This window comes from Dermacentor variabilis, chromosome 5, assembly GCF_050947875.1.
Source record: "Dermacentor variabilis isolate Ectoservices chromosome 5, ASM5094787v1, whole genome shotgun sequence".
NCBI lineage: Eukaryota > Metazoa > Arthropoda > Arachnida > Ixodida > Ixodidae > Dermacentor > Dermacentor variabilis.
This window is the reverse complement of record NC_134572.1, coordinates 1,066,877-1,086,674: the sequence shown is the minus strand read 5'-3', so window position 1 is coordinate 1,086,674 and position 19,798 is coordinate 1,066,877. Positions and strand designations below refer to the sequence as shown.

The 19,798-nt window shown below is 45.0% G+C and overlaps 1 protein-coding gene across 2 annotated transcripts in view; it reads left to right on the top strand.

The window, feature by feature from the left end:
• The first annotated feature begins 1,222 nt into the window (after positions 1 to 1,222).
• LOC142582168 (protein turtle-like) overlaps positions 1,223 to 19,798 on the top strand; it is a 265,050-nt gene continuing 246,474 nt past the window's right edge. For both annotated transcript variants that reach the window (XM_075691563.1, XM_075691564.1), the window contains exons 1-3: positions 1,223 to 1,567; positions 15,391 to 15,507; positions 16,993 to 17,196. In XM_075691563.1, coding sequence (XP_075547678.1) covers positions 1,279 to 1,567; positions 15,391 to 15,507; positions 16,993 to 17,196 — 610 coding nt within the window. In that variant the 5' untranslated portion in view covers positions 1,223 to 1,278. The remainder of the gene's footprint in view (positions 1,568 to 15,390; positions 15,508 to 16,992; positions 17,197 to 19,798) is intronic.

The window sequence follows — 19,798 nt, the reverse complement described above, 5'->3', positions numbered from 1 at the left end:
AAAGTGGTATACTCCACGCAGTCCACGCTGCGGGAGCCGGAGCAGCGGCACACTGCATCGCGACGCCATCTAAAGGCGGCTTCTGGGATCGAGACGGCCAATGGGTGCCCTTTATTATCGGCAGTTATGATCCCAGATACCGCCTGTAGACGGCGCTGCGATACAGTTTGCCGTTGTTCCGGCTCCCGCAGCGTGGACAGCGTGGAGTATCATAGAGTTTCCTACAAAAACTACTAGAGGGAACTCTGGCGCTAGTGTCTATGGGAGCTGTAATGGGAGCGGTTGTCCCAGCATGGGATTTATGGGAAGTACATGGATTTGCGTACACTTCGTCCTTTTGGCTTCAAACGGCTTTGTGACTTTCTAAACTCATTTTCAACAGTGTATTGCGTAATAAGTAATTAGATAACCATCATTAAAGTTGCCAGACGGCAGGATTCGAACACAGGGACTCTAGCACAGAAGCCTGCAGTGATATTGAAACCATTAAGCCACGGACGCATGTATCGACAAGCGAATGAAACGTCCTTATGAATTTATCGTGGGCATGCCAGTGCCTTGAGACGCTTGGCGCGTTTCGATTTGGCCACCTGGACAAGCTCAATCGTTGCAATTAATAGCAATTGTACGCGTTCCCGGCACCTTCTGCACTTCGAACAATATAGATTGCGCTGAAATATACAACAATAAGATTTATATAGCGTAATATACAAAGCCTTAAGAACGTCTGAATCCACAAGCACGAAGATCAGACAAATCCATTTACTTCCCATCATTCCCATGGTAGGACAACGACTGCAGAGCCAGAGTTCCCTCTAGTAATTTTTGTAGGAAACTCTATGTGGAGTATAACACTTTTGTCGGCGCCTGTACATGCAGGGGCGCCGGTTCTGGGCGGAGCTACTCCCTGCTCGCTAATTCGTACCACGTGTCCTGAATCGTCGTGTGCGGCAAGTCGGACAGGCTACGATGTACGATGCATCGCACTCAAAATCGCACCACGTGTCTCGTGCTCAAGTTAATATAATACTTCGTAAGGTGGGAATAAATTTTGAGAGATTTATTTAATAACTGTTTCTGCACCGCAAATGGTTGTTAAACATTTTCTCCTTCGAAATTTAATTATTGAGGTGCATTTTTTCACGATTCATCAATTTATCATTTTGCCGTACATGACTAGATCGAGCGGAAGTAAATAATTTTTTTTTCTTTTCTGCAGAGGAGCCGCGCGTTCACGTGGTGGGTGTGCTGGGAGAGAGGGTGTCACTGCCGTGCGACATGACGCCCAACACGACCGACGACGAGGTGTCCCTGGTGCTGTGGTACAAGGACGACTCGACCACGCCCATCTACTCGTGCGACGCGCGCCGCAGCCACCTGTCGCATGCGCACCACGCGCCTGCCGACTGGCTCGGCCACCGCGCGTACCTGCGCCTGGCCAGCGAGTTGGGCCAGGCAGCCCTCGAACTCTACCCCGTGCACGAGGAAGACGAGGGCCTCTACAGGTGCCGGGTGGACTTCCGCAAAGCGCGCACCAGGAACTACGAGGTCGTGCTCAAGGTCATCCGTGAGTGGCGTCCTGGCTCTGATGGGCCCGGTGCACTGCAGGAATAGCCGCCCGTATTTCGACGACTAGAGACAGAGTGACCCGTGTTTAACAGTTGATATTTGATTGGCCCTCATCGATCCATACTTTCATATGTGCAAGCATGAACCGACAAGCAAAGCAATGTGCGCTGTTAAGAGGAACCTTTAGCTTGGACCCAACTCCGATGCGACCTATTCAAATACATTTAAAATGCAAAAATGCTTTTCTGAAATAACCTCTGGGCAGATTTTAATGAAATTCGTTGCATTTGAAAGAGAAAGCTAAGTTATAGTGACTGTTCGAAGCGTAATTTCGATTTAAAGCCTGAATGTTTTTAAAAAAGATTTTCAGCAATTCGGAACTTGAAAAGTATAGAAGCACGAAGTTTACAAGTTAATAGCTCTGCATCAAGAACATATATCGCGGTTCTGTAAACAGCATCCATCAAATCATTCGAAACGAAAAAATTAATTAATTAGTTAATTTGTTATGTTGTGCACAAGTGTTCTGCAAAAGCTCTATTTCTATATTACCGAAATTTTCCAGATTTGTGTGTAACATATCAATTTTGTCCACTTTAAATGTACTACCAGATGAAATTTACAGAATTGTGCTATCGTTTTTCCTTGGTGAGGTACCGAGTTGTAAGTTTGATAATTTTGTTTTCTGAAAATTTTCGATTTCTGCCAATTTTTAACGAAAAATAGTTGACCTAAATCAACATATCGGAACCAACAATCACTAGATCTTAAGTTTTGCTTTTAAATTCAACAAACGTCGTCACATTTGGTGCTGTTGTCGAGAAAAACGAATTCTCCTTTTGCATGTATTTAGATAGGAGCACCCGAGCTAAAGCTTTCTCTTAAACGTACGTCCTACTTTTATTGCCATAGCAATTACATGGAAACTCTAGGCGCATTTCTTCCGTCGGCGTCGCCGTGAGGTACCGTATAAATCTTTTTGTTGTAGCGCAAGCTGCACAAGGACAACAGAAAGGCACATCTGACACACGCAGCGCTGTGTGTGTCAGATGTACCTTTCTGTTGTCCTTGTTCAGCTTGCGCTACAACAAAATAAGATATGCCGTACCAACAAGCCTCTATAGCTATCCTCATGCACCTTATAAAGTCCAAGGGCGATAACGCCGCGAGCCCTACGCTGTATGTGCGAGTGAATTAGTGCGAGGGGAGCCGACGATCGCCGCGGAGGGCGTTGTCGTGTGCGGCCACATAAGCACGCAGTGGGTAAAGCGGGGTGCCGAGACGCAACTCCGAGGTATGCGCGTACTGCCGGGTGCGTTGCTCCGAGGGCGTACTGACGGTGAAATAGTTGTTGTATGGGTTTATGCGTACGCGGTCCTCAGCACGGGCGGCGGCGTACTCAACGCTGGCGCTAAAACAGAGTGAGGCAAGGAGGGCCCCATTGGTGGTTGTGCGGAGGTGGAGGGCCACCTCCAGGGTGGAAGAAGATCTTATAGTCTTCCGCTGAGAGTCGAGGCAGCGGGACTTGACGGCGTAGGCGGTGAGTCTTCAGCGATGGCGGGGGTGCCATGACGAACTTCAGGTGGGCGTTCGTGGCTGAAACGGCTTCCCTTGGATATATGCCCCACGGTGGGCTTGGAGCATTCGGGTCCAGCGGGGGTCGTCATCAAAGTCTTGTTGGGCGATGAGTGTACCGTCGACTATACTTTTCACATCGGCGGCTTCGAGGCAACGTGAGCGATTGCCGGTGCAGCTGCGGGCGAGGTGGCGTTACGCTGAGCGTTCGGCTTAGCTCGCCGGCCCCGTGGCTGGCCAAAGATGAGGCCCTGGTGAAAGGGTGGTCGGCGGGTCCGGACAAATGAGGTGTCAGGAAGGTCCTTACACCTTCGCGTGCTCGGTAGCAGAAACTGGAGGATATCTCGGGCGAGATGCCAAAGTCAGGAGAAGAAATCGCGGAGCCCATGCGAGGCACGTCCGAAGAACGCCGGGCGTGGGTTGAGTCTCTTCCGCGTCCGTCGTCGTCGTCTTCCAGAGCTGGATTCCATGTCGCTCATCAGCGCTTCCATGCTGCCTCTGGCGCTCGTGCCTCTGTTCGCGCGTTCGTGGACGTCTTCTTCCACACCTGACTCCGATGACGCTCATCGCGCGCCTCCCCACCTCTGGACATGAGCGCCAAACCGAAGCCCGCGCGTGGCGCCTGCGTGAATCTGTCTTAGACTAGATTATAGATTTGTCTTAGACTAGACATATATATACATATACATATACAGAATACATATATATTGAAAAGTATCAGTCATAGCTCTCGTAGTATAGCCTTCTGAGCCGTTTCCTTTTCTTTTTCTTTTCTCTTTTTTTTCTTTGAAAGAAGTCCTATTAGGGTTATTATAATTACACGAAGGTATTTCGCCCTCGCCAGCAGCAGTACTTGAGATAGCTATTCCGGCGGCTAGCTTCCCACGCTCTGCGTGCCACCCTCGCACCTGTTTAAGCTTTTTCCTAGACGCTAGAGCTATACAATGTCCGCGCAACCTTGAGCGATCGGAAAGCGCGTTTTCCACTCTTGGACGGCGGAGAGGGGAGGCTTCGTTCCGGCCGCGAAGCTCTCCACATCTCAGTAAGGTGCCTGGTGGTGGTCTCGTGCTGACGATGCCATCTCGGTGAGCGCATATTTCCCCCCTCATCTTTTAAGAGATTCAGTACATACAAGCATTTGTCTCGCAAACCAGATTTATTTCAAGGGAATTTTCCACGTCTCAATAATTTCTCTCGTCGTATTCGAGTGCTGACTGCCGTGTTATAGTTTGTTAACGAAGCTTCCCCTCAAGTCTAAATATTTTAACGCAGTTTGTCGTGTACGTATCATGGCCACGCACGCTTATATCGCCTTCCGTTTCTCTACCACGGTTGCGCATTAAAACCACGGCGCTGCAAGTTTGCTTCAGAGACTTTCCTTCCCTCTTCTCCGCCCTTAAACTGTCTCTCTTAACTACTACACGCAGAGACAAAGAAACAGCGCGCGCTTTAGATCCTATAGATGAGATGAATATTTACAATTATTATTAGGGTTATAATTATATTCGAGTGCTGATTGCCGTGTTATAGTTTGTTAACGAAGCTTCCCCTCAAGTCTAAATATTGTAAGGCAGTTTGTCGTGTGCGTATGATGGACACGCATGCTTATATCGCCTTCCGTTTCCCTACCACGGTTGCGCTTTAAAACCACGGCGCTGCAATATTGCTTTCCTCTCCTTCCTTCTTCTCCGCCCTTAAACTAGCTCTCTTAACTACTACACGCAGAGACATGGCAACAGTGCGCGCATGCGATCCCATAGATGAGATGAATACATATATATAGAAAAGTATCAGTCATAGCTCTCGTAGTATAACCTTCTGAGCCGTTTCCTTTTTTTTTCTTTTCTTTTTTTTTTCTTTGAAAGCAGTCCTATTAGGGTTATTATAATTACACGAAGGTATTTCGCCCTCGCCAGCAGCAGTACTTGAGATAGCTATTCCGGCGGCTAGCTTCCCACGCTATGCGTGCCACCCACGCACCTGTTTAAGCTTTTTCCTAGACGCTAGAGCTACACAATGTCCGCGCAACCTTGAGCGATCGGAAAGCGCGTTTTCCACTCTTGGACGGCGGAGAGGGGAGGCTTCGTTCGGGCCGCGAAGCTCTCCACATCTCAGTAAGGTGCCTGGTGGTGGTCTCGTGCTGACGATGCCCTCTCGGTGAGCGCATATTTCCCCCCTCATCTTTTAAGAGATTCAGTACATACAAGCATTTGTCTCGCAAACCAGATTTATTTCAAGGGAGTTTTCCACGTCTCAATAATTTCCCTCGTCGTATTCGAATGCTGATTGCCGTGTTATAGTTTGTTAACGAAGCTTCCCCTCAAGTCTAAATATTTTAAGGCAGTTTGTCGTGTACGTATCATGGCCACGCACGCTTATATCGCCTTCCGTTTCTCTACCACGGTTGCGCATTAAAACCACGGCGCTGCAAGTTTGCTTCAGAGACTTTCCTTTCCTTCCCTCTTCTCCGCCCTTAAACTATCTCTCTTAACTACTACACGCAGAGACAAAGAAACAGCGCGCGCTTTAGATCCTATAGATGAGATGAATATTTACAATTATTATTAGGGTTATAATTATATTCGAGTGCTGATTGCCGTGTTATAGTTTGTTAACGAAGCTTCCCCTCAAGTCTAAATATTGTAAGGCAGTTTGTCGTGTGCGTATGATGGACACGCATGCTTATATCGCCTTCCGTTTCCCTACCACGGTTGCGCTTTAAAACCACGGCGCTGTAATATTGCTTTCCTCTCCTTCCTTCTTCTCCGCCCTTAAACTGGCTCTCTTAACTACTACACGCAGAGACAAGGCAACAGCGCGCGCATGCGATCCCATAGATGAGATGAATACGTATATATAGAAAAGTATCAGTCATAGCTCTCGTAGTATAGCCTTCTGAGCCGTTTCCTTTTTTTCTTTTCTTTTTTTTTCTTTGAAAGAAGTCCTATTAGGGTTATTATAATTACACGAAGGTATTTCGCCCTCGCCAGCAGCAGTACTTGAGATAGCTATTCCGGCGGCTAGCTTCCCACGCTATGCGTGCCACCCTCGCACCTGTTTAAGCTTTTTCCTAGACGCTAGAGCTATACAATGTCCGCGCAACCTTGAGCGATCGGAAAGCGCGTTTTCCACTCTTGGACGGCGGAGAGGGGAGGCTTCGTTCCGGCCACGAAGCTCTCCACATCTCAGTAAGGTGCCTGGTGGTGGTCTCGTGCTGACGATGCCCTCTCGGTGAGCGCATATTTCCCCCCTCATCTTTTAAGAGATTCAGTACATACAAGCATTTGTCTAGCAAACCAGATTTATTTCAATGAATTTTCCACGTCTCAATAATTTCTCTCGTCGTATTCGAGTGCTGATTGCCGTGCTATAGTTTGTTAACGAAGCTTCCCCTCAAGTCTAAATATTTTAAGGCAGTTTTCCTAGTCTCTAAAGCCGCTCGAGTTCACGCTGCTCCTCTAGCGCCCATTTTTCCAAGAAATTATGCCTTCCAACCAAATCGACTGTCGCGGACAACATGAGTCCCTTTCCACATAAGTATGAGGCTCGGAGAAGGAGCTATGGCGCTTGAAAATAACGGTTGGCTTGACGAACCAACCGACTGAGCTACCTTTCCGGGCAACATTGAAGGATCACGAGTTCAAATCACATGTTATGTTCCTTTCCCCCCCCCCTTTTTTTTCTTTCTTTGTAATGTCTTTTCCTTCATTTTATCACTATACGGAAACCCTCCTAAAAAAAATTATATATCCTCAATTATTTGTGGCCACACATGTGCAGGTCATAAATACCAGGTTCTCTAGCCTAGTGCCATCCATGCGGTATAACCAAGCTCAGATTGGTCCACCTTGACTGATCAAATAGGGCACCACTGTAGGTTAAATTAGGCGTACAACTCCTGCGGGACCCGCCGTGGTTGCTCAGTGGTTATGGTGTTAGACTGCTGTGCACGAGGCCGCGGGATCGGACCCCGGCCACGGCGGCCGCATTTCGATGGGGACGAAATGCGAAAACGCCCGTGTACTTAGAACTAGGTGCACGTTAAAGAACCCCAGGTGGTCGAAATTTTCGGAGTCCTCCACTACGGCGTGCATAATCAGAAAGTGGTTTTGTCACGCATAACCCCATAATTCAATTTTTAGTTTAACTCCTGCGGGGACGGTAGAGTATCCGTCTCCAGTGCAAGAGTACCGTGATTCAAATCCCGGTGCCGTGCAATTCTCCACCGGAAAATACAAAAAAAAAACCGTGTGTTGAGAAAATTGCACAAACAGGCCGGGAGTGCGGCCTGATCCCGGTGACCAGAACCGGTAACGCATTCTCCCACCAGACCAGGATTGGCCACCCTGGTGCAGTACTTGGCCACAACCTCCTATATGAATACAACAATCAAACTCCGGCCCTCAGTCCCCAGCAGCCGCGAAGCAACTGACCACGGCGGCGGTCAGATCTGTGACGCTGCAGAGGGTGCTAAGAATACCTGGCTCGGGACAGGCCGCCATTGGAATCTGAACCTGGCAACGTTTAACATTAGAACGCTATCTAGTGAGGCGAGTCTAGCAGTGTTATTGGAGGAATTAGAGGGTAGTAAATGGGATATAATAGGGCTCAGTGAGGTTAGGAGGACAAAAGAAGCATATACAGTGCTAAAAAGCGGGCATGTACTGTGTTACCGGGGCTTAGCGGAGAGACGAGAACTAGGAGTCGGATTCCTTATTAATAAAGAAATAGCTGGTAACATACAGGAATTCTATAGCATTAACGAGAGGGTGGCAGGTCTTGTTGTGAAACTTAATAAGAGGTACAGATTGAAGGTGGTACAAGTCTATGCCCCTATATGCAGTCATGATGACCAGGAAGTCGAAAGCTTTTATGAAGACATGGAATCGGCGATGGGTAAAGTCAAAACAAAATACACTATACTGATGGGCGACTTCAATGCCAGGGTAGGCAAGAAGCAGGCTGGAGACAAGTCAGTGGGGGAATATGGCATAGGCTCTAGGAATAGCAGAGGAGAATTATTAGTAGAGTTTGCAGAACAGAATAATATGCGGATAATGAACACCTTTTTCCGCAAGCGGGTTAGTCGAAAGTGGACGTGGAAGAGCCCGAATGGTGAGACTAGAAATGAAATCGACTTCATACTCTGCGCGAACCCTGGCATCATACAAGATGTAGACGTGCTCGGCAAGGTACGCTGCAGTGACCATAGGATGGTAAGAACTCGAATTAGCCTAGACTTGAGGAGGGAACGGAAGAAACTGGTACACATGAAGCCAATCAATGAGTTAGCGGTAAGAGGGAAACTAGAGGAATTCCGGATCAAGCTACAGAACAGGTATTCGGCTTTAACTCAGGAAGAGGACCTTAGTGTTGAAGCAATGAACGACTATCTCATAGGCATCATTAAGGAGTACGCAATAGAAGTCGGTGGTAACGCCGTTAAACAGGAAACCAGTAAGCTATCGCAGGAGACGAAAGATCTGATCAAGAAACGCCAATGTATGAAAGCCTCTAACCCTACAGCTAGAATAGAACTGGCAGAACTTTCTAAGTTAATCAACAAACGTAAGACAGCGGACCTCAGGAACTATAATATGAATAGAATTGAACAGGCTCTCAGGAACGGAGGAAGCCTAAAAACAGCGAAGAAGAAACGAGGAATAGGCAAGAATCAGATGTGTACGTTAAGAAACAAAGCCGGCAATATCGTTACTAATATGGATGAGATAGTTCAAGTGGCTGAGCAGTTCTATAGAGATTTATACAGTACCAGTGGCACCCACGACGATAGTGGAAGAGAGAATAGCCTAGAGGAATTCGAAATCCCACAGGTAACGCCAGAAGAAGTAAAGAAAGCCTTAGGAGCTATGCAAAGGGGGAAGGCAGCTGGGGAGGATCAGGTAACAGCAGATTTGTTGAAGGATGGTGGTCAGATTGTTCTAGAGAAACTGGCCACCCTGTATACGCAATGCCTCCTAACCTCAAGCGTACCGGAATCTTGGAAGAACGCTAACATATTCCTAATCCATAAGAAAGGGGACGCCAAAGACTTGAAAAATTATAGGCCGATCAGCTTACTGTCCGTTGCCTACAAAGTATTTACTAAGGTAATCGCAAATAGAATCAGGAACACCTTAGACTTCTGTCAACCAAAGGACCAGGCAGGATACCGTAAAGGCTACTCAACAATAGACCATATTCACAGTATCAATCAAGTGATAGAGAAATGTGCAGAATATAACCAACCCTTATATATAGCTTTCATTGATTACGAGAAAGTGTTTGATTCAGTCGAAACCTCAGCAGTCATGGAGGCATTACGGAATCAGGGTGTAGCTGAGCCATATGTAAAGATACTGGAAGATATCTATAGTGGCTCCACAGCCACCGTAGTCCTCCACAAAGAAAGCAAGAAAATCCCTATAAAGAAAGGCGTCAGACAGGGAGATACGATATCTCCAATGCTATTCACAGCATGTTTACAGGAGGTATTCAGAGGCCTTGAGTGGGAAGAATTGGGGATAAAAGTTGATGGAGAATACCTTAGCAACTTGCGATTCGCTGATGATATTGCCGTGCTTAGTAACTCAGGAGACCAATTGCAATGCATGCTCACTGACCTGGAGAGGCAAAGCGGAAGGGTGGGTCTGAAAATTAATCTGCAGAAAACTAAAGTATTGTTTAACAGTCTCGGAAGAGAACAGCAGTTTACAATAGGTAGCGAATTACTGGAAGTGGTAAGGGAATACATCTACTTAGGGCAGGTAGTGACCACGGATCCGGATCATGAGACTGAAATAACCAGAAGAATAAGAATGGGCTGGGGTGCGTTTGGCAGGCATTCTCAAATCATGAACAGCAGGTTGCCACTATCCCTCAAAAGGAAAGTGTATAACAGCTCTGTGTTACCAGTACTCACATATGGGGCAGAAACCTGGAGGCTTACGAAAAGGGTTCTGCTGAAATTGAGGACGACGCAACGAGCTATGGAAAGAAGAATGATGGGTGTAACGTTAAGGGATAAGAAAAGAGCAGATTGGGTGAGGCAACAAACGCGGGTAAACGACATCTTAGTTGAAATCAAGAAAAAGAAATGGGCATGGGCCGGACATGTAATGAGGAGGGAAGATAACCGATGGTCACTAAGGGTTACGGACTGGATTCCAAGGGAAGGGATGCGTAGCAGGGGGCGGCAGAAAGTTAGGTGGGCGGATGACATTAAGACGTTTGCAGGGACAACATGGCCACAATTAGTACATGACCGGGGTAGTTGGAGAAGTATGGGAGAGGCCTTTGCCCTGCAGTGGGCGTAACTAGGCTGATGATGATGATGATGATGATGATGATGATGATGATGATGATGATGAGATTATCCGAATATGTATTTCGTGGGTTAGGCTACGCCAAGCTTCGCAAAAATTTGAAAGGAAATTTTTTTTTCGTAGGAGAGCGGCAGACACGCAGTGGTTGAAATGTTGGTTTCGAAGCCTGTTCCCTCAGGACCTCAGCCTGATACTTTACCCATTAGGCCATGTACTATCCTGTGACTCATGTTGGTGGAAAAAGGGTTAGAGATACAGGCAGATATGGTATGGTATGAAAAACTATATTCAGGTCTTTCAGGTCGCTCTAGATTCCTAGCCCAAAGCGGACCGCTCCCGCGTCGAGACCGAAACGTCTAGCCTCTCGGCCGCATCGCGGTCCTGATGGCTTGCCCATGTCTGTTCTTCTAGTCCGGGGCTACGGAGATCTGCGTCCCACCGGTCTTTGCTGTTGTCCTTGTCGCTGCGTAACGCGGAGCACTACCAGAGCACATGTTCGAAGTCTGCTGTATTACCGCATCGCGGGCAAGTGTATGTAGCCAAGGCTTCGGGAAATATTTTGGGTAATAATAGGGGATAGTGATAGGTCCCCGTCTGCAAGAGCCTCAGGTTGAGAGCTTGGGGTCTGTTTAGCTTTATGTGCGGAGGGGAATATAAGGTAAAAGTGTCTCGTGAGTTCGTTGTATGAGAGAAGATGATCCGTGCTGTAAGTCCACCACAAAATTTGGAGGACGCTTAAGCTTCGCCTTTAAGAGTGGAACGCCATAGCATTCAAAGATCCCTGGCTGCTTCTCGCGCTTCCCGGCAACTGTAGCGTATGTAACCGTAATGTTCACCGGGAAACGCTCGCGGCGAACGCTATGCACGAACGCGGGCTTTGCGGTCAAAACGCGGGCTCTTGCATGGGCCTTGTTGCGGCGGAGGCAAGCGCCATCTGGAAGTCAAAGTCAAAGTATTTTTATTTACGCATTAGAATTGGTTGCCTAGAAGGCAGACATAAAGGCAATTAATACCTTACAGAGTGTCAGCCCCCTTTCCGCCACTCCCCAAACGTCTGACCCAACATCACTGTAACAATTGCTACATTGCCTGGCGACAAAACTTTCAACATAAATCAATGGAAAGCACTGGCAACAATGCACCAAAACGAAAACATTTGAACCAAGACTATTCTGTGTCGCGAGAAATGCGCAACTAATAACGAATGACATTTGTGTCATGATGTACATGAAAATAGACCAAAACAATGAAACAGGAACAATAAAAAGCAAAACTCACAACTGAAACCAACATTTCGTGCTCACTTATCACCCCGAGAGAAAAAACGAAAAACATTTCAAAATTGTGTGCCAAAAGGTATCTGCTCATGCTGTTTAAGTGCTTGCGCTGAGACGCTGTCTGTAACAACGGTCATAGCTGTTTTGTGTCAATTCAAGAAGTCAGGAATTTCGTATGATAATTTTTGTGAACCGTATTTTTTGCGAATTTTTTCTTTGTTATAAGTGGTACGCCGGAGGTTGTACGGGTGTTCTTTATGGATATATTTTTCTAAGAACAATGATGAATTCTGTTTCATTTGACTGTAAATAACTAACGCTAATTTTTTACATCGAATGCTTGTGATGGTCAAAATTCGATGCCATTGAAGTAATAGGGCAGTGTATGCTGAGGGCGGAACATTCTCTATTTGGCGCAACACTTTTTTCAGTAGTACGTGTAAGCTTCTTAAGTTTGTTTTCCTGGTCGTACCCCGCACAAGAACGCAGTAATGCAGACGAGAGTGTACTAGGGTATAATAAAATTGTTTTTTTTTAGCCAAGGTGGTAACAGATCCTTTAGTTTATAAGTGACTGCGAGTGTTCGTGAGATGTCTGTTTGTATTTTTGCGACATGTGCTGACCAACTTAAGTGTTCCTGAAAAACTACACCAAGAAGTTTATGGAATGTAGTGCGTTCGATTTGCTGATCACCGAAGTGAAGAGCAATGTCTGTCACAAATTTATTCTTTCGTCTAAAAATCTAAACACAATACATTTTGTTTTGTTCGTGTTTAGAACCAATTTATTCACGCCAAGCCACACTAACTTTTAAAGCCAGGTGTTCGCTTGTCTCTCTATGCCCCCTATATTAGCCCCTGAAAAAATGTGTTAGTGTCGTTACTATAGAGGTTAATTTCTTGGGTTAGCAGAATATTTACGATGTCATTAATATAAAGAAAAAATAATAATGGTCCAAGCATAGAGCCTTTTGGTATCCCAAACGCGATAACACCAATATGAGACTGAGCTTGGTTTACCGCAGTATACTGGGTTCTGTTCGTCAGGTAACTGGTAACTAGATATAGGGCAACCCCTCTAATTTCGAAATTGGTTAACTTTTGCAATAAGATACCATGTTTAATGGAGTCAAATGCTTTTCTAAAATCAAGAAACAATACTACGGTGTGTAATTTACGCTCAAGATTATCGATTATTTTATCTTTAATGTTTAACAGAGTCGTTTCTATTGAGTTATACTTCTGAAACACATACTGCTGCTCTACTCTAACGTTATCTTGTTGAATGTAACATAGAAAGCGTACATTGATAACTTGCTCTATTATTTTCGAGAACACTGGCAAGATATAAATTTGTCTGTAATTGCTGAAGACATCATTATCGCCTCCGTTATGAATTACTGATACTTTTGCAATCGTTAGCTTATCAGGGAAAACACCCGAACTTGGGATCAGGTTGCGTATATGTGATAGTGGACGATTAATAATGTGCGCGACTGCTTTTATGGGCTCTGCTTTCAAATTATCGATTCCGCAAGCACTACACTTATTTAACTTTAGCAGCAGCGAACAGATTTCTGCTTCCATAGTGAGAGCCATATATATTGAGCCCGCAATGGCAGGGTGCATCTATAATTTGCAATTCAGGCTATAACTATCCGTGGTTATTGTATTAAATGCCCCTGAATTGATGAAGTAATTATTAAACTTGTTATCTAACGAGGTTCTAGTACAGATTGTGCCTTCAATACTTAATTCTTGGAGCTCTTTCTTCCGAGCCTTTGACCTGAGGTAGTTCGCGGTTGGCCATATTTTCTTTGAGTTGTTAGTTATGCATGCAAACATATTTTCATGGTATGCATAACGTTCTTTTTTAGCGTCATGCCCCAACTTATTTCTGATATTCTTATATTGACCCAGGTAGTCAAGAATTCTAGTTTTTATAAATAGGGTAAAAGTTTATCACGTTCCTTAATTCTTTTTAAAAGTGTTCTACCAATCCATGGCTTCCTAACTTTGCTATTTTTCCTAAATTCCTTGACTGGAAATGATTTTTTGTAAGTATCAGTAATTTCCTCAATAAATAAATCGTATGCTACGACCGGCTCTTCTGAATGGTAAACATGATCCCAGTTTGTTTCCGCTGTTCATCTTTGGAACAATTGAATTGTTTCTTCATTAATGAATATGTACTCAATTGATTGATGCTAGGTTCGTGTTGCATGTTGTGCAAGGTGTGTTAGAAAAATAAAGATCAGTAAGTGGTCGCTCAGGTCCGCTAATATGACACCAGATTCTATATCGGTCGAGTTATATATAGTTCCTGAAACAAAAATCTAGTAGAGTTCCGGATGTATTTGTACCCTTGTTGGCACATGAATGGTATTTTCATAACCGTATGAAAAAAAAAATATCAATAAGCAAAATCAGAGCATAGGACATCTATGTTAACATCGCCGATGACAACAACCGACGAACTATGTTCTACACAACATTATAGCATTGCTTCAAGAAAATAAAAGACAGAAAGCGTTCCTGAAGGAGGTCCATATAGCACTGCACATAATGTACTGTCGCATTTTATCAGAATTGTTTCATAATGAGGACTAATTTGGCAATAGTTAAAAATGGCACTGCACCTCAAGTGTTCCTTCCTGTAGACTGTGATGCCTCCACCTCGCATGCCATTACAAAAAACAGATGTATGTTTGTATCCTGTGAATTCAATAACACCTTCTTCATTCATTAACCAGGTTTCCGAGAAGGCCATCAAGTCAAATTGATGTTTAATTGATTGCAGAAATATATCCATCGCTTTCTTTTTATTTCGTAAGCTTTGTGCATTTAAGTGGCATACAGAAAATTTATCACAACGTGTCTTGCAATCGAGGAAAGAATCCGTCATGATAGGCTCCTTCGGAAATGCAGTTTGCCATGGGATAACGGCATCACGTAAGCAATTCTTCCGGATTTTGGAACGCCTATCGTATTTTTTCTAAGTCGTCGATAGAAACAATTCTGATAATCCGGCTCCGAAGGTTGCGACCGACGAAGCGCTTTCCGTTGTTGACCCAAGCAAACTCGTATGCCTTTTCTTTTGCCTTTGACTTCATTTTCCATAGCAACTCCTTATTTTGAGCTGTAACGTTCTGGTTTAAAAATATCTTAGATTCTTTGTTATTCAGTTCATTCTTTTTTGCATAGCCACTTATCCCTTGTCACAAACGAAGAAAAAAGGACTAGCACAGGGGCAGTCATGTCCATCGTGTCTTTCTCGCCCGTTAGCGGAAGACGATGCACTGCCTCAGCATCAGCCTCGCAAAGTTTAAAAATCTTAAGTTCATACGCCAGGAGGTTGGTTTTCTCCAGAAGCTTCTCATCGGTGTGCTGAGGCAGCCCATGGATTCCCATGTTTTGCTGTGTACTGTGTGAATCTATACAATGTGAAAACATTGTTCCTTTGATGCGACACAAGATGTGAGGCGTGTAGGCTACGTCTAAGTGTAGACGAGGGATGCGCATGTCTAACGTGTCGAACCGACGTTGTCGCTGTGAGATTGGCTAAAGATTTGGCGATGCAAACTAAATTTCGCACAAAAGCATAGCCTAATGCTGTGTTCTTCCCTCCTTTCCTGATGCCGCCAGTGCCTCCCAACGAACCCATCATCACTGACCAGAATGGGGAAATCCTTCCGAGCAAGAGCATCATCGGGCCATACAACGAGGGGGATCGTTTGCTGCTGGTTTGTCAAGTTGAAGGAGGTGAGCGATCGGAGTAATTTCTTGATGTCTTTTTACAGAGCTTAAAGTTCATTAAATGTATACATTTACATGTCAAGATGACTTGTGCTCGTAACTTCGGCACCAATCTTACAGAAACTCTTAGAGAAGTGAGCGTTGTAATTAATTTCTTGCGCACCGGTGCATGTAGATTGACAAAAGGCTCACAAGCTTGGGGAGCGCTGCAGCTTCGGATGGCGATAGGCACGCTGCCGGTGCGCTGCGCAGGTGCAGTCGTCTACCCGAAATCGCGTGCTGCACAGCTATAAAAATTATAAAGTTGACAGAGATGGAAACGAACTCGGCCATGGACGTTTGCTTGTTGATCCTATACTCCGTTTCAGACATCAGGTGCTACGCTGTGGAAGGTACGCAAGTAGTGCGGCAACGAAAGTGTATCATTCCACGCGGTCCGTCCATCCTTCGCTGCACACCAACGGCGTTTGCTCGCGCGAGCGTGCACATGAGGCTGCCGCGACGGGCTGTCAATAAAAAAAGGCGTAAAGAAACGTAACGAAAAACAAATAGATCTAAAACAACGCATTAGACAGCAGTGCAAAGAAAAGCAGCTCGTTTCATTTATAACGACTTCGGACGCACTTCAGTGACAGACCTCTTAACAAAAGCAAACCTACCAACATTAATGCAAAGAAATCGTTTATCACGACTAAAATTTCTTTTCAACTTATGAACGGTCATTATAAGACAGATCTCACGGGAATAATTACTTTTTCATCTGGTTATGCTACTAGGCAGCGACATAGCCGAACAATAACCCCATTTAGTACACGTAATAATTGTTTTAAGTATTCCTTCTTTCCCCGAACAGTCGTTGAATGGAATCTTCTAACCAATGACCAAGTTTTAAAATCATCACTTTCGGCGTTTGTTTCAAGTATTGAGTCACAATTTGTTATCTTGCTCTGCCACTGCTATGTTCAAGCTCTGTTAACCTGATTTGTATTGTTTTCGTTGCCTATGCTATAGTATTCTTTACATATGTATTGTTTCCCACCCTGCTAAAATCCCCAATGAGGATTGCAGTATTGATAAATAAATAAATAAATAAATAAATAAATAAATAAATAAATAAATAAATAAATAAATAAATAAATAAATAAATTATACCACAGTTTGCTTGTTTCTAAGTATTAAAACATTTTTTTCATTCAGTACTGAGCATATATATAAAGGACAGTATCGCACAATTTCAGTGCCTGCGTGCTTTACTGCAGGCTCAATAAACGTTTTCCCAATCTAATATCAAGAACATCGAACTATATCTAAGTACGGCACAGCCACTGCAAAAAGTCTCTCTGCCTCACCAGCGTTGCAACTTATGTCTGAAAACGGAGTATAACGAGTATAACGTAAGTATCGAGTATAACGTAGGACAGCGTCCACTACCTTGATGTATCCACTACATTCATGTCGCTACTATACGTCGTGTCCTTGCAATGACCACAGGCAGTCCTCCGCCGGTGGTCACGTGGTGGCGCGAGTCGTTCCTGCTGGACGACCAGTACAACGTGACCTCTCAGGGGATCTCGAGAAACGAGCTGCTGCTTCCCTCGCTGGGACGCAACGACCTCATGGCAACCTTCACCTGCTTGGCCACCAACAACAACATCTCCTTCCCAGTGTCCGCCAGCGTCACGGTGGACCTCAACTGTAAGTACGTCCGGGGCAGGACACTTGAGATGTTGAAGCCTCCTTGCCGTTCTTTTGTCTTCTTTCCTTCTATATAAGGGGCGTTCCAATAGTAAAATTTGCCGATAGAATAGTATGGGAATAATTGAAAAGCACTACCTTAAAACAAAATTTTTTTTTTCATTTCTAGATAAAGTGAAATATGAAGCTTGTGGGGAGTCAGTTTGGTAAAAAAAATGGCATTTGGCATTATTCGCGCTCTAATTGGAGACACGCCAGTTGTGCCAAGGAAATCACCACCTGTGCAGAAGGAGAAAGAATAACAATGCGCGCTGTCTGCATATGTTTACAGCAAGGGAGCAAACCGCGCCAAGCAATCAGGTTCGCAGCCTGTATCAACAACAGGTTCTTAAGGTTTTAAATATTTATGAGCAGCATATTGCAGGGTTCTCTTCGACTACCGTCGCGGCAAACGCTCACGGTCAGCCCTTACGTGTGAAGACGGCGGTAGACATCGCCTCGGGTGGATCGAAGCAAATTGCAGCGCCGCTCTTTGAAAGGGAGTGAACCGTCCACTGATTCCATCGCCTGCAATATGCGTGCAGAGGCCTCGGCGAAAGAATCACAGCGGTATCGACGACAGCCCACAAAAGGCCTCTAAATTGACTTGTCCAGCCGCTCGTCGCCGTCTTTGTAGCGATGTATCCACCTAGGAGCACCTTAATGGACACTATTTTTCCTCACATGTCCGACATTTCTACATCACGCTATGCGTCCTGAAAATTTGTCAAAAATCTTCAGAGTGCAGTTTTCACTTACGGGTTATATCTTCCTTCCTTCCTTCCTTCCTTCCTTCCTTCCTTCCTTCCTTCCTTCCTTCCTTCCTTCCTTCCTTCCTTCCTTCCTTTCTTTCTTTCTTTCACTCCACTCTTCCCCTCAAGAAGCTTGTTGCCCTCTGTCGCGTCCAAGAACACAGATTACCCAGACAATGAACCTTCGTTCATTCCGTTCTGCAGCTAGTATACTCCGCTTGCTCTGTGTCTGTTTTGCAGCCAAGGAGTTAGTGCGACTAGAACTACACAAGAACTTCGTCCGTTTTCACTCTTTTCTGAAAAGAAACTAGATCACTCACGATATTTATATTGAAAGGAAATGATGTGGGAAATGTTGTCATGTGCAGGCAAATTTGAAATGTGTGTATATTTAGGAGATAAACGAAAATTTGTAAAATCTCGTGTTCGACCTGTTTAGAGGCGTTATCTGAAATCCCTACACAGTATCCCCACTGCCCTATGAGGACCAAAAAGAGGAGCGATTTTATATTTGTAAAAAATCGGCGCCATGCTATGTGTACGTTGTACCAAAGTTTGCAGCGTGTGGGTTAATTATGTGCTTATGTGCTTCCCAAACAGATAATGTGCAAATATGTTTCGCAAGTTCCATCATCATCATCAGCCTAGTTACACCCACTGCAGGGCAAAGGCCTCTCCCATACTTCTCCAACTACCCCGGTCATGTACTAATTGTGCCCATGTTGTCCCTGCAAACGTCTCAATGTCATCCGCCCACCTAACTTTCTGCCGCCCCCTGCTACGCTTCCCTTTCCTTGGAATCCAGTTCGTAACCCTTAATGACCATCGGTTATCTTCCCTCCTCATTACATGTCCGGCCCATGCCCATTTCTTTTTCTTGACTTCAACTAAGATGTCATTTACCCGCGTTTCTTCCCTCACCCAATCTGCTCCTTTCTTATCCCTTAACATTACACCCATCATTCTTCTTTCCATAGCTCGTTGCGTCGTCCTCAGTTTCAGCAGAACCCTTTTCGTAAGCCTCCAGGTTACTGACCCATATGTGAGTACTGGTAACACACAGCTGTTATACACTTTCCTTTTAAGGGATAGTGGCAACCTGCTGTTCATGATTTGAGAATGCCTGCCAAACGCACCCCAGCCCATTCTTATTCTTCTGGTTATTTCAATCTCATGATCCGGATCCGTGGTCACTACCTGCCCTAAGTAGATGTATTCCCTTACCACTTCCAGTGCCTCGCTACCTATCGTAAACTGCTGTTCTCTTCCGAGACTGTTAAACATTACTTTAGTTTTCTGCAGATTAATTTTCAGACCCACCCTTCTGCTTTGCCTCTCCAGGTCAGTGAGCATGCATTGCAATTGGTCTCCTGAGTTACTAAGCAAGGCAATATCATCAGCGAATCGCAAGTTGCTAAGGTATTCTCCATCAACTTTTATCCCCAATTCTTCCCACTCCAGGTATCTGAATACCTCCTGTAAACATGCTGTGAATAGCATTGGAGAGATCGTATCTCCCTGTCTGACGCCTTTCTTTATTGAGATTTTGTTGCTTTCTTTGTGGAGGACTACGGTGGCTGTGGAGCCGCTATAGATATCTTCCAGTATTTTTACATATGGCTCATCTACACCCTGATTCCGTAATGCCTCCATGTCTGCTGAGGTTTCGACTGAATCAAACGCTTTCTCGTAATCAATGAAAGCTATATATAAGGGTTGGTTATATTCTGCACATTTCTCTATCACTTGATTGATAGTGTGAATATGGTCTATTGTTGAGTAGCCTTTACGGAATCCTGCCTGGTCCTTTG